The sequence below is a fragment of the Rattus norvegicus genome, chromosome 3 (assembly GCF_036323735.1).
Source record: "Rattus norvegicus strain BN/NHsdMcwi chromosome 3, GRCr8, whole genome shotgun sequence".
In the NCBI taxonomy this organism is placed as follows: Eukaryota; Metazoa; Chordata; class Mammalia; order Rodentia; family Muridae; genus Rattus; species Rattus norvegicus.
In genome coordinates, this window is record NC_086021.1 from 140,496,117 (window position 1) to 140,511,451 (window position 15,335).

A 15,335-nucleotide genomic window follows, 5' to 3' on the forward strand; every position below is an offset into this window, starting at 1 on the left:
CAAGAGAAAGAGAAAGAGGGGGAGAGGGAGGGGAGGGAGGAGGGGAGGGGGAGGGGATAGAGGGAGATGCAGATGGAAGGGAGAAGGAGGGAGGAGGGATGGGGAGAGGAAGAGGAATAGCACCAGTTGTATATGCTCCAAACTAAATTGGGCCTAAGCCACAGAAAGTGGTTATGGAGAAAACTGAACTTGGAAATTGAGGTTAAAAGAAAGATAATTTTGCAGTGCATCCTTTTTGGCCTGTCTGATTTTTTAAGCCCATCTGAATAAGTATGTAGAGTAGGAGGTTCCATAAACAGAAGACAGAGCCATACATCTGAACCAAGATCAGGTTACACATTCCTGGCTGCACACTTAGGTTTGGAGCCATTACTCTCTTGTAAAGGTCTAAGAACCGCCCGTGTATTTATTCCAAGCAAGGATCTTCCTCAGCTTGGCAGAAGAAAAATCAAGCTGACCCTATCATTTACGCACAAGTATCCCACAGCCTCAAACTGGCATCTGCAGGCTCGGAGATGTGGCGGAGTTGCTGGAGCGCAGGCGCGGCAGCATGAGCTGGACCCTTGCCCCCCCTTGCCTGAGATCCACAGCACCTGGCGTCCCCACATCCCTGCCTGTGCCTGCTGGGACCCTGCGCAAGGCCACGCGCACTGGCTGAGGTACCGCCCGCTGGCGCCGCCTCGGGGCTGCTCCGTGACGTCAGGGCTGAGCGAGGGGCGCCCCCGCCCGCCGCTCGCCCCCGGGCTCTGCACCCCGCCTGCCCTTCATAAGAGCCAGGCCTGCGCCCACCGCGCCACAGCTGCTCTGCGGAGCCCGCACCCGCCGAGCTCCTCCTACATGCAGCTGGCGAGCGGCACCATGCAGCGGGCCATGCTCCTCGGCCTCCTGGGCGCAGCAGCTCTGGCTGGTGAGTGGGCTTTCAGAACCTCGGACAGCTCCCGGCGCTGCAAGTACCGGGTTTCACCCTATGTCTTGCCTCACTTTTTCCCTGATTCCCTTGCCTCGCCTGGCTTTGAGTTGGAGATGCAAGAGCTGTCCAGCTTTTTCCTGCTTTCCCGCAGGGGTTGTGCGGCCCTCGGAAGCGAAACCGCATTCTGTGTTCTCTGCAGAGGTGTCAGGTTCTCTACAGGGCTAGAGAGGGGCTTTGCAGTTTGATTTTCCCTGTGACTTTTGACAGCCCCTTGACCACAGCAGGGTGGGAATGCATGCAGTTAGCCCCTGCAGAGTTTCTTTTATTATTATAAAGGCTCGGAGTTAGAACTAGATCCATGTGCATGGAAAGGCATTTTCCTCAGCATGTCATATATGTGTGTGCAGGTCTTCGTGTGTCTGTTTCCAGGGTTACACTTTGTATTTATGTTTCTTAAGATAGGCAATTCACGTTTAAGCTAGTCGGTTTTTTGTTTTGTTTTGGTTTTTTGATTTATGAATGGAAGCTGTGCTAGCTCTAGAAATAAAAATAACAAGACTGTGTTATACCCATGAAAGTATCTCTGGAGTAGTAAAATAAATGTTTCAGTCAATTTCAAAGGATGAAAACAGAAGGAGTTAATATTTGACGGTTGTGTGTGGAAGGCTGTGGTGCTGAGTATTAAACTACTCTAAATTCACTCAATGATCTCTGATGGCTTAAAGTGTGTTTGTGTTGGGATACTGAAAAGTAAGTACAACAGTAAATTAAGCAAGCAGCTCTTTGTCTCTTTGAATGGCCTCAGAAGAGTCTTTTGTTCTGAGACTAAGGTTTCTAAGTAGAATTGAGATATCCATCTCTCTCTCTCTCTCTCTCTCTCTCTCTCTCTCTCTCTCTCTCTCTCTCTCTGTGAATAATATATATATGCCTTTGATTGACCAGAATCTCTCATCCAATATTTGACAAAACGAAAGGCAATGGTAATTTACTGCATTCGCATTGTCCTCAATTTTAAAATATCATTTATGAACAACCAATACATATTCTTAATTTGATAAAAGAAAACAAACTGAGCAACTTAGAATTTTTCAAGTATTTCAGAAAGGTATTGCTGAACAGGACACAATGATGATACTATGCACTGTGTTCTAGATTACAAAACAGTAACATTTTTGTCTATTGTTTAACTGGTTAATTAAACATTTTGGTGGTGGTTAAACATTTCATACCTCTTATGGAGGAATATTCTAATAAAAGATCATATTTAATAGTAACAAAAATGGAGATATGATACTCTTATGTTTTAGGCTATTACTCACACATGATGCAGCCCACTGCTTCAAAATGTCACTCCCAGTCGTATCAGCTATCCACAGGTTACAACTATCTCCACTACCAAATTTTAGGATGTGCTCATCACCCAGAAACATGCCATGTATTCTAGCAATCATCTCCCCATTTCCTCCTCCCCATATCTGGCAATGAGAGACTTCCAGCAGTTTGTGATTTAGAAAAATCATGGTTGAGGACCCCAAGAAATCATCTACTTCATTTTCTACCACTTAGAGCTTTTTGAAAGGACATCCACAACCATCTGTGGTAAGTACTGTGCACCTTAAAAATTAATATGAATAAGCCAAGAGCAGAATATCTGTATCACATTACAAGAAAGATGTATTCTTTTTGCTATGCGGATCCTGTTTGACTTACAAGTTTGGTGGAATCTGGGGGTGCCCATGGTTTATTAGCTGGAGAACATGCTTAACCTATCTTGCAGCTGTAATTTCCACACGAGTCAAACAGGCTTATGGGTGTTGATGCTTCAGAAGTCATTCTCAGATTTGTTATTTGATTTTTTTTATCATTTCATTATTTTACTTTTCCATAAACATTACATGTATTTGTTATTTGCTACAGAAATAAGTTAAACCAGTTTAGGGTACCCAATATATCTTTAGTTATTTCTTTGCTCTCACAGATTCTATTGGAAGAAATGCATGCCACTTGTCAGTCTCACCAAGGTACACAATGCACCCCCACAAGCAAACCCTAGTTCCTTTCTATTAAGAAGAGTCTGAGGAGTCTCCCTTGGGAAAACAGGGATGCTCTATACTAGTAAGTTGTAAATTGCTAATTGTCTAGGACAATGAGACATCTCTTGCCTATCAACTCTGACAAGGGTTAATAGTTTGGCAATGTAGGTAAACTATCCACTTGATATTGGGGAGGGGGGACAACAGACAGAACTATATATGTGGATCTGCATTGCTACAGAAGGTCTGGAAAGTTGAACCTGGAAAGGGTGATTTCTCAGTTATTAGGGGAGTAATTCTTCCATAGTTTTTCTTTCCAGAGAATTTCACAGATTTGAGGTGAGAAAAGAGAAGCACCAAAATGAGCATGTTCTCAAAAGAGCAGTCATTGGAACATGAACGACTGGCCCTAGGCTGCAGCTTACTTAGTTCAGGGAGGGATCGCTTGCCTAGGCTCAGTCTGCAGCACCAAAGAAAAGGAAAAAAACAACAGAACCTCCAAAGCCAGGCACAAGAACCCTGAGTGCAAAAGTTGGTCAGTCGGGTTTTGTCTGACCTGCATTTCAGGAAGAACCGGAGTCTCTCTTCACAGTTTATTAAACACTTTTCAAACATTTGTAAGTGACCTTTTAATAAAGCTGGATAACAGTGAGACCCTGAAAACAACTGAGGTAGATGTTTAGTAAAGTAAGCAAATGAGAAACATTCCCTCTGCCTCCCCCTTTATTTGGTTCAAGTAGTAAAAATTAAGACTTACATATACTAGGAAAGTACTTGACCCTTAAGACATAGTCCAAGTCTCATGTATTTTTCCTCTGGGTTGATAGGCAATGGATTAGGTGTGGTGAGTAGGTGTTTGAACAGGCTTGGTGTGGAAGAAAGGTCAGGGCGCTGGTTATAAATAAACTGCATTTAAGTAGCTTTAGTGGCTGATGCCTGAGAATTTTGCTTTTGCCCCAGCTAGGTCTTCTGTTCTGGGGACCAAGGAAATCGCTCCTCCTTAAGTGTTTTCCAGCCTAATGATTGTTTGTGGAGATGGGAATGTTTGTAGAGGCTTTGAGCTTCTCTAGCAGAAAGGATTAAACAAAGGGAAAGTGAAAGGTGAAATAGCAAAAGCAGCACTCATTGGGAGAAGGAAGATAAGGCACAGGCCAATGCTCATCACCCAGGCTGGTTCCTGGCACAGGCCAATGCTCATCACTCAGGCTGGTTCCTGAACAGCAAAGACATGCCAAATGCTGACTTAAGGGAGGCTGAATCTCATAAAATCTTGAGCATTAATTTTTCCTTTGAAACATACTGTCCTAAACCGGTTTTTAAAGGCCAGTTTGGATATCCTAACCTTAACAATGTGCTGGAGAAGTTGACATTTCTAGTGGTGTTTATACAATTGTATACACTGCAGAAAACTATAACCTTGAATGCAGATCACTTAAGCAAAGGTCTTGTGTGAGTAATGATCTAATATCCATGGTTTGGGTGGTTGTAATTGTTGAGGGTTTTGTTGCTGTTGTTATTTTTGTGTTTTGGGGATTTGTTTGTTTGTTTGTTGTTGGTGGTGGTTTTTTGTTTGTTTTTGAGATAGGGTCTCTCTATGCAGTCCTGGAAATCAGGGAAACCAAGCTGGCCTCAGATTCACTCACTCACACTCCTGCCTCTGCTGTGATTAAAGGTGTGCACCAACGTGCCTGACCCTTAATACCTGTGTCTTTGTGTAAGGGAGGAGATCTTCTTGGGAGAGAGCCTCAGATCTGTAGCCACTCGGTGTAGACAGAGGGAAAGGATTGCAGATGGCACCTGATCTACTTCAATTTAAAAAATTACTATTGCACAGAATGTAGAAAACTGTGCAGAGTGAGTGCACAGCTTAGCACACTTTTCACAACTACAGGACAACTGTGCAGCCAGCACAATACTTGGTAAATTGCCAAAACCTAAGAAGGTTCCTCATTTGTGGTCTGGATTTGATTTCTATTGGCTATAAGACAGCATTTGTTTCCAAATATGTTCAAGGCACTTCTGGGGGAAATAGCAGTGTATTTTATGTATACACACATGTATATGCATGTGCACACATGAGTAAAAGCAACTAGTAAATTATGATCACTGAGGTCATCCTAACCACGGGTTCTGCTAAGTATTCAGTCTGCATCCCCCTCAAGAAAAGCAGGGTGATTTGATAAACATGGTTCTTTCAACCTCCTAAAACAAAAACAAAAACAAAAACAACAAAACCCAACTTAAGACATTTTCTGTCTTCTTCTTCAAAGCTGTCATCTCAGCTCCAGTGGATAACAGGGATCACAATGAAGAAATGGTAAGTTGAAATGTTGGTCTTGAGTCTTGACTTGCATGTACACCCTAAACTGTCTCACTCCCTTTGACAGCTCCCTCCCTCATGTCCCTTAGAAACTGGGACAAATGATTACCCTCCTGTAGTAAACATACACATCCATCCTAGGGAGATTTAGTCTTCCTGAGGACAGAGGCAATTTCCGTCTAACCTGCTTAGAACTAGGTCTTTATTTCCCTTCTTTCGGTTATCACCACCCAATGCCTTCTTTCATTCTGTCGTTTAGTACCCTGGGAGGCTTCCTCATGGTCTTGTAAGTCTGTGTCCCTGCCCTGAGCATCTTGCATCAGTTCTAGCCACATGTTCGAGCCTCTAGTGACAGGAGGCCCTGGTCCAGCTGTGTTTCAGTGACACCAGCTGTTTTTACGTTTCTCATAGGTGACTCGCTGCATTATTGAAGTCCTCTCAAATGCCCTATCCAAGTCCAGTGCTCCAACCATCACCCCTGAGTGCCGGCAAGTCCTGAGGAAGAGTAAGTGCTCCATACTTCAGAAAGATCTTCATGCCTACAGTGAATCCTTTTCCTTCAGCCTCCACCTCACCTGCAAATGCATCCTTGTGATATAATTTGACAGACAGTGTTGATTGACTGGTCTGGTACCTAGGAAGACAGTGATCTGATTTCCGGTCCCTTCATAGCTGTCTGTTGGTGGGAAAAAATCCTTTTTTTTTTTCTAGGCTTATTTTCTCAGAAAAGGGAATTGAGATCGACTGTTGGTCTTTGGGCCATCCATTCCTTGATTTCATATATATATTTTAAAAACTAAACCAGCCTTCATTTGGGTGGGGAGAGGTGTGGGGGTGCTTGCTTGAGGGTAGATAAGGAGGAGACTGAGGAAGTGTTGGGAGGCGAGAGGAGAGCAAGGTTGAAATACTGCTCTGAGGTGAGCAGAGTATTTTCTCTGCGTGAAGAGCTGTGGGAAGCAAAGTTTAAACAGTGGCGTAAGCAGTATCTGCTGTTAGCAGTTTTTAAAAAATTATATGGTCCTTGTCATTTAGGAAAGTAAGCCAATTCAAACAAATCCTGCTCTTGTGAGCACTACCACTGCAGTTCTTAGGTAAGCTTGGTACAGTGGGTGCTTTCTTTTCACCTTTCAGATCTCCCATTACAAGGCAAACTCTCTTGTGGTTGTGACACATGGGGTTCATGCATAAACCATGGACAGTTGGAGAGTGACCTGGGTTAACTCAATCTACCTCAGAATTGTGGCAGGTATGGGGGTGGTCTAGGACATGAGGAGCCCAATTAAACAGTGAATGGATGCTTCCTTATACTATTCCAGATAGGATGCTTCTGTCTTTCTCAATTTATCTAAGGGGCTTCTAATTCATCCTAGGAAGCAAATGCTACTACCTTTGGCCAAACCATTTTGCTGTCACCTTTTCCCTGTCTTCATTTACCAGATGGAGACAAGAGGGAAGAGCCTGTCATGCTGCTGTAAAATTATAAAAAATACTGTCTGTTACCCTCACTAGGTCTGGCACCACAGTGCCCCAAGATATCTTCATCTCAGTCAGAAAAGCCTCTCACCCGCTTTGTTCTATCCCATACCACATTGCCAAAGGCTTCTCTCTGCGCCTGGCAGCAATCTCTCTACCCATCTAGTTCCCAAGGCAGGCTGCCACCATGCCAGAAATATGTATCCCAATTCTGTGGCGGCCTAGTGTCTCCGGCTGCCACATACCCTTTTAAACTTAAATCGCCACATGAAAGAACACACAACACATTAACCTCTGATCCAATTGATAAGATATAATTGCCCACCTAAATATACACAGCCCTGTTCACATCCATCCCTTAAGAATATTCATAACAACCTGAAAGTGTATAGAGAGGAATCTTAAAGTCAACCTCCATGTTCTCTCCATGGTTTCCTCCTGCCTCCTCCAGTCTTCTCCTCTCTCTAAAACTCTTCTCCTGCCCATCCTTCCTTCTTGTCCAATGACAGGTCTCGTTCTATCTTGTACCTGCCCGTACCTGTGTGATGACATCATCCTACACTGTCATATAAGGTCACTAGTCACATAAGGTAACCATGATTCCTCAGAGGAACGTTACCGAATTCCTTACTCTGCTCCTCTCCAAAATCAGGTGCTTAGCCCTCAGGTAATTCCAGCTTGCCAATTGTTCCCTGGGATCTGGCTGTTGATCCTGCTCCAGAGATCAAAGTAATGGGCTCAGATCTCTAACAAGGACACTACATAGAGACAGAAGTGGCCTGGAAGACAGACAGAAGTATTCCTTCAGGGTTGCAGTTTCAAGCCTCATTCGGGCTAGACTTGAAACTATGAAGGAGCAAGCAAGACTAAGGGAAGCAGCACAGTGTGGGCCCATTCTCAGGTCAGCAGTGCAGTAATATGGACCTAGTCTCAGTGGCAGCAGCGGTAGCAGCAGCAGCAGCAGCATAGCAGCCTTGGGGTACTTTTAAGAGCTTGTGCTCCTTGACTCTCATCCTCTGGGGGAAGAACTACACACTTTCTCACCAGATTTTGGTATTCAGACTTTGCAAAATTCCAAGGGAAGTTAAGACTTTGAATTTTTATTTGTTTTTGTTTGGTGGTGGTAAGGAACAAGTCCAGCTTTTAAGTATGTCTCTAAAGCTATATAAAGATTTTATCACCCAGTTAAATATCAAGCCAATTATCTATCTATCTATCTATCTATCTATCTATCTATCTATCTATCTATCTATCATTTTTCTTTCCATTTATTTACATATATATATATTTGGTTCTTTTTTCGGAGCTGGGGACCAAACCCAGGGCCTTGCGCTTCCTAGGTAAGCGCTCTACCACTGAGCTAAATCCCCAGCCCCTATATATTTATTTTTGAGACATGATCTCACCATTCTAGCTCTGGCCAGCCTAGAATTCAGGAGGTTGGCTTTGAACTCACAGAGATCCACCTGCCTGTGTCTCCCAAGTACTGGGATTAAAGGTATGCACTGCCACATCCTGCTTAAAATTTTGATTGTTCAAAGTGACATCTGATAATTAGGTCAGTTCTGGGCCACACCATCCCTGTACTGTTGTAGTTTTCTCTTTCCTGGCCCTAGTCTTCTTTCTCCTAACCTGGTAGGCAGACTTGCAGGCCTGGCTGAATGGAGGGAATGTTCTGTCCGGCCTGTGTTCTACCCCAAGCCTCATCTCCCAGTCTCCTATACTCAGTAAGCAAATAGGGATTTGGGGGAAGGGGATGAGCTGTAGGTTTTGATTTTTGTTTGTTTGGTTTGGTTTTGGTTTGAGTGTTTCTTTTTGGGGGAGGTGTTTAAAGGTGCTTAGAGAAGTCCAGTTTCTTACCAGGTACAAGATTTTCCTGGCCAGGGTTGGCTAAGGTTGATAAGGTTGATCTGGTTAACTCTGCCCGACAGGATGGATGAGATATGCTCCCCATTTAACCCAGCAGCAAGAATAAGTGTCACACTTTGGGGTTACAGATTGACTAAGACTTCAAAGGCCAGTCAGCCCTCCCCAGTCTCACCTGCTGGGCTTAGAGCTAAATTTAGGAGGAAGCACTCAGCTCCAGACACAAGCTGCTATAGGCAGGACACATTTAACACGGAAAATATAAAAACACTTCTGTTCTTCACACTTAAGACACCTCACACCTTAAATCAGAGGAGCATGTGGCCTCTGCTGTCCTTCTGCAAACTCTGAAGATGACATCAGCATTTGCCTGGCTGAATCAGCTGCGAGCGCTACAGATGATACCATAGTCGCACAGGCTTAAACAATATACATTAACCTCTCAGAGCTGTGGTGGCTACTGTACACAATCAAGGTAAGGTAAGGTCCCGCGTCTTGGCTGTCTGGCCATCTTCTCGCTGTGCCCTCCTGTGTGAAGGGAGGCTGTGGCTCTCATGTGTCCTCTTATTAGGACCTTGCTCTCATTACGAGGGATCCACTCAGGGCCCAGAACCTTCCAAGGCCTTCCCTCCCCAAACTATCACAGCATCTATTAGTATTTCCCCACAGGAGTTTGCAAAGGGGCACAGAGAGTCAAGGGTACCATCCAAAGCCTTCTTGCTTACTTGTCCTCGACTAAATAGCCCTGCCCCAGCACCTCATGTAATACCATGGGGGTTTTTTTGGTTTTGTTTTTTTTTGGGGGGGGCGAGGTCTTGGTTTGTCACTCAGTCTTACATTCACCTTGCAGCCCAAACTGCCATAGAACTCAGAATCCTCCTAGTATCATCATGGTCTCTTTCATGCTGCAGGGACTGTGACAGATGAGTGGGTACTCAAATGGCCATATATGGAAGTCCAAAGACATTCCGGCAGCCTTGTAGACATGGGAACATTATTATCAAGTCAAGCTGTGTTCTAATAGAGAGGTACAAACCAGCTGTGATTTCCTGAATATTTTATAAACTAGATAAATCTTGTCCTTTGTAGATATCAGTTCAAAATGACTCATAAGCTCTGTTCCTGCTGTGCTTGTTTTCTCTTAAGCTCCCACCTATTAACGTATAATAAACTTCCATCTAAAAACAAATAGAGCCATCCGTGCTGTTTGAGAGGAAAATAGTATGAACTACAAATATAATTTCAAATTTTCCAGTGGACATATTTAAAAAGTAAAAAAATGCAAGTGAAATTAACATCAGTAGTATATCTCATTTTATCTAATGTATTTTATCACTCCATATATGTAATATTACCTAATCTATCAAAAATGTTATTTTAATAATTCTCTCTCTTTTTTTTGTATGAAGTCTTTGGTAGCTGGTGTGTCTATCAGGTCTCAGTTTGCTCAAGCCACATCTCAGATGCTCCATAGCCACAAAGAACTGGTGGCTCCCACAGTGGGTGGTGTTGATGTTGGCCCGTAGGGCTCTGTGGCCTTGGCTTCTGGTCTCTATCTGAACTTGGTGAGAGAGGTTGAAACCTAAGCCCTTCCAACTAACAACACAGACAGTGTGATCTCCACATCCTTTTCATAGGGTGTCTTGGGGAGGATGTAGCACTTATTGACATTGGGAAAGGACAGAAGAGAGCAGCAAGTGCCACTGATTTCATCATCTGCTGACTCAGGAAACAGAGGCAGCCCAGCATACTTAAACTTACTCTCAGCACCGAGGAGCATGTAGATTGGGTGAGCCTGGGCGAAGAGAGAGAGAGACCTTTTCCATTCTTATCAGAAGGTGTAGCCATGCATTATTTAGAGATACTGAGAAGGGCATCAGTGGGCTATCTCACTGTACAAACTTACAGGGGGGGGGGCTCTGCCATCACTACCTGATACAATGATGTGGGACCACTGTGACGTTCACAGTCCACTGTAGGGTGAAATGCACAGCCCAAGACTGAGCTAAGCTCAGTAATGACTTTAAGCTGTCATTTCTCTGATGGATAGGGTCCACACAATTGACTGGATAACAATGTCTGATAGATAATAAATTTTGAATCCTCCTTTAAATCTTAATATTCCCTATTTTGGCTACTTATTTTTTTAAAGTTAAATTACAGTTAGAACTATTCATTTGTGCAATGCTAACCTTTCCACCTTACTCAAATGTGGAAAGAACAGTCCTGAATTATATCACTCTGAGTCTCCACGTCTTTTATACCTGCAAAACAAGTAGGCGGAACCGGATGAATTGTAAGAGTTCTTCCGGTTCTAAATTCCAGTCTTTCCTAAAGTTGCATATGGGTTTCAGTTTTACCATTGACAGTTACAAATAGAGATGCCGGGTAGGTATTATTAAAACGTTTAAACATGTAGAGAGCTCATTAGATTCAAACACAGCCCAAGAGTTTCCATAGCATCAACTTTTCAAAGAACTCCACACATCCTCTACTGCGTACCTCTTTCCCAGGGTCCTCGGGATCTGTGGCGACCACTGAGGCTGCTACTTGACCCTCAAGCATTTTTGCAGTTGTACTTACTCCCATATTTTCATTATAGGTGGAAAAGAGGTCAAAGGTGAAGAGAAAGGTGAAAATGAGAACTCGAAGTTTGAAGTACGGTTGCTAAGAGACCCATCTGATGCCTCAGTAGGCCGCTGGGCCTCCAGTAGGGAGGAAACAGGGGCTCCAGTAGAAGACTCTCCAGGTCAGGCGAAGGTAGACAATGAGGAGTGGACAGGAGGAGGAGGACACAGTCGAGAGGCAGTAGATGACCAGGAGAGCCTCCATCCCTCCAACCAACAAGTGTCCAAAGAAGCAAAGATACGCCATTCGGAGGAGAGGGGCGGAAAAGAGGAGGAGGAGGAAGAAGGCAAGATTTATCCAAAGGGAGAGCATAGGGGAGATGCTGGTGAGGAGAAGAAACACACTGAAGAATCTGGAGAGAAACACAACGCCTTCTCCAACAAAAGAAGCGAAGCTTCAGCTAAGAAAAAAGAGGAGTCAGTGGCCAGAGCAGAGGCACACTTCGTGGAGCTGGAGAAGACACACAGCAGGGAGCAGAGCAGCCAGGAGAGTGGAGAGGAGACGAGGAGGCAGGAGAAACCACAGGAGCTTCCCGACCAGGACCAGAGCGAGGAAGAATCCGAGGAAGGCGAGGAAGGCGAGGAAGGCGCAACCTCAGAAGTAACCAAACGCAGGCCCAGGCACCACCACTGGAGAAGCCAGTCCAACAAGCCCTCTTACGAAGGGCGTCGTCCTCTGTCTGAGGAAAGGAAACATGCTGCTGGGGAGTCCAAGGATGCAAATGTGGCCACAGCCAATTTAGGGGAAAAAAGGGGCCACCACCTAGCTCACTACCGGGCTTCAGAGGAAGAACCTGACTATGGGGAAGAATTGAGAAGCTATCCGGGCTTCCAGGCTCCCCAGGGACTGCAGTACCAGGGCAGAGGAAGTGAAGAGGTCAGAGCCCCAAGCCCTCGGAGTGAGGAGAGCCAGGAAAAGGAGTACAAGAGAAACCACCCCGACTCTGAACTGGAAAGCACAGCAAACAGACACAGTGAAGAAACTGAGGAAGAGAGGAGCTACGAGGGGGCAAAGGGACGACAACACAGAGGCAGGGGGCGGGAGCCAGGAGCTTATCCTGCTCTTGACAGCAGACAAGAAAAAAGGCTCCTGGATGAAGGGCATGACCCTGTTCATGAAAGCCCAGTAGATACGGCAAAAAGGTATCCACAAAGCAAATGGCAGGAACAGGAGAAAAACTACCTCAACTATGACGAGGAAGGGGACCAAGGAAGATGGTGGCAGCAGGAAGAGCAGCTAGAACCGGAAGAAAGCAGGGAGGAAGTGAGCTTTCCAGACAGACAATACGCGCCCTACCCCACCACTGAAAAGAGGAAGAGGCTAGGGGCGCTGTTCAACCCGTACTTTGACCCTCTCCAGTGGAAGAATAGCGACTTTGAGAAAAAAGGCAACCCAGATGACAGTTTCCTTGATGATGACGGCGAAGACGGAAATGGGGTGACAATGACTGAGAAGAATTTCTTCCCAGAGTACAACTATGACTGGTGGGAGAAAAGGCCCTTCTCGGAGGATGTGAATTGGGGATATGAGAAGAGAAGCTTTGCCAGGGCCCCTCACTTGGACTTGAAAAGGCAATACGACGATGGAGTGGCTGAACTGGACCAGCTCCTTCACTACAGGAAGAAGGCAGCCGAATTTCCCGACTTCTACGATTCAGAGGAGCAGATGGGGCCTCACCAGGAGGCAGAAGATGAAAAGGACAGGGCTGACCAGAGAGTTCTGACCGAGGAAGAGGTATGGTTTGAGGCTTTTGCTTAGAATTACACTGTTGATCAAGGTTGATGTTATTAGCATCAACATGTCTGATAATGGGGAGAGATGGATGGGAAATTTCACTGTGAGAATGTGAGTGCCCCAGTCACAGAACAGGGTTGATTTCCAGTCATCATCCAGCCAGGGTGCTGCCCTCCTCTTTTCTTTTATAGTATTTAGAGAACTTGGAAAACTACTGTATCTGGGATCTATCTCCAGAGTTTCTGTCAGATGAAGGCCGGTGCTGCCTGGGTGTGTAGTATACCTCAGTGCTTGAGCACCTTGCGGCTACCAGGCGATTCCAGTGCGCATGCTCACCTCCCAAACAGCGCCTTGACCTAATTTGATCATGTCAGGTGATGCCACTCAAGCTTGAGAGTACATCAGAGTCCCACGGATTTCTGACCCCCAGAGTTTCTCAGTCCCAGTTTTATATGGGACCTAGGGACTCTTATTCCTAGGCAATTGCTTGGGTTACCCAATCCACTCGTTCTGAGAGCCCACTTTGAAGACCCCTGATGTTGGCTGACTCGGGCAGCCTCTACTGTACCTAAGTTTCCCCTTTCTCCTTAGAGCTCCCTGAGATGGAGTAGTATGATTTGACATCAGTGCTCCACTTTTCTGTTTCCCAGAAAAAGGAACTGGAGAACTTGGCGGCCATGGATCTGGAACTGCAGAAAATAGCGGAAAAGTTCAGCCAGCGGGGCTGACAGTCGGAGAGACGAGCCATTCGCTGAAAGACAGCATTGATTCACCCAAAGGCAGAAAGCAGAATTTACTATTTATTAAATGTTTGATGCAGTTGGAAATATCACTAATCTTTGCCAGAATGCTAATGCTATGCGACTAGCGTGACTTGTAGCATATTCTTCCTGCAAAATAGATGTTCCACATGTCTGTGACAATGACCGTGTTACTGTCTTTGAAACACAAACAATAAAAGATTTACCTGAAACAAAGCCCTTCTTGGTTCTTAGCTTTCTTTGAGTTAGTTAGGAAGAGTACAGTTTTGAAATCCATTCTCCTAAGTATATTCTCAAAGATAGACTTAGAATGTGTTGGTCTTTAATAGAAAAAAGGCAAGGTTTCTGAAGTAAAATACTGCAGGATATACAGAAAGAGATTGAGTGTTGTTGTAAAAATATAAAAATAAAAGAAGTATTGTTGTCTTTTACCCCGCTAGGTCCGCACCGCGGTGCCCCAAGATATCTGCTAGATATCTTGGCAGAATCACATCCCAACTCCGCAGCGGCCCATTGTTTCCTGCCACTGCACACTTTCCTACACTCAAACCATCACATAAAAGAACACACAACACAATAATCTTAGACCCAATTGATAAGATATAATTGCCCACTTAAACATACAAAGCCTGGTACCATCCATCCCTTAGGAACATTAATAACAACCTGTAAATACACAGAGCAGAATCTTAACGTCACCTGCCATATTGTCCTGCCACAGGCTTCTCCCTCTCTCCCTCCTGTCTCTACCTTTCTGTCCTAGTCTCCTCCTCTTCCTTCAAACTTCTCTCCTGCCCATCCTTCCTTCTCATCCAGTGACAGGCCTCCTTCTATCTTGTGCCTGCCTCACCTGTGACTTCATCCTACAATTGAGAATAAAATATGGCTAATAGAGACCATATAGGCTTGAAGAACCCATTTTAAAAGAAAATGCAGGGTTGGGGATTTAGCTCAGTGGTAGAGCGCTTGCCTAGGAAGCGCAAGGCCCTGGGTTCGGTCCCCAGCTCCGAAAAAAAGAACCAAAAAAAAAAAAAAAAAAAAGAAAATGCATCACTTACATTTTTAATTTATTCATTGTGTGTTGAGGGGTTCAGAGGACAAAGTTGGTTTTCTGAGGTTAAAAAATCAGGTCGACTGGCTTCGTAGCCAGTGTCTTACCCATGGAGCTATTTCATCAGCCCAGAACATTTCTTTTAAAATTCTGCAAAGAAGGGGAAAAAGGAAATGACTCACTATAGAGGGCTTGTCTCGCACATACAAAGCTCTGGGTTCCATATCTAGGCAAAAAAAGACTAAAGGACATTGAAGGGGACAGTACATAACAGAAATGCAGCCAAATCTCCTTACGAGCTGTCTGCAATAGCCTGTGTCTATGGGCAGCTACTTGTGAGGCTGAGGCCAGAGAATAGCCTCAGAGATCAAGGCCAGCCAACGCCATCTCAAGAGAAATAGAACTAATTAGATTCTTACACACTGGAGAACTCTGGGGGTAGACTGTCAAGGGACAGGCTGAAAGGGAATCCCTGATGATGAAGAGTTCCCTGGATTGGGAAGATGAACATCTGGGACAGCATCCCTGGTACCTCCCTCGGCGCATACTTGACCTCTAC

General features: G+C 44.8%; 1 protein-coding gene across 2 annotated transcripts; it reads left to right on the top strand.

The window, feature by feature from the left end:
* Positions 1 to 595: 595 nt before the first annotated feature.
* Chgb (chromogranin B) lies at positions 596 to 13,941 on the top strand. 2 transcript variants are annotated; one of them, XM_006235072.5, is made up of 6 exons: positions 688 to 907; positions 2,477 to 2,509; positions 5,214 to 5,260; positions 5,675 to 5,768; positions 11,205 to 12,964; positions 13,615 to 13,941. In XM_006235072.5, exons 1-6 carry the CDS (start codon positions 838 to 840, stop codon positions 13,690 to 13,692), a joined length of 2,082 nt encoding a protein of 693 aa, XP_006235134.1. In that variant the 5' UTR covers positions 688 to 837; the 3' UTR covers positions 13,693 to 13,941. The 2 variants fall into 2 exon arrangements, with proteins under 2 accessions (NP_036658.2, XP_006235134.1); NM_012526.2 differs by lacking the exon at positions 2,477 to 2,509 and having other exon boundaries at positions 596 to 907.
* Positions 13,942 to 15,335: the final 1,394 nt, after the last annotated feature.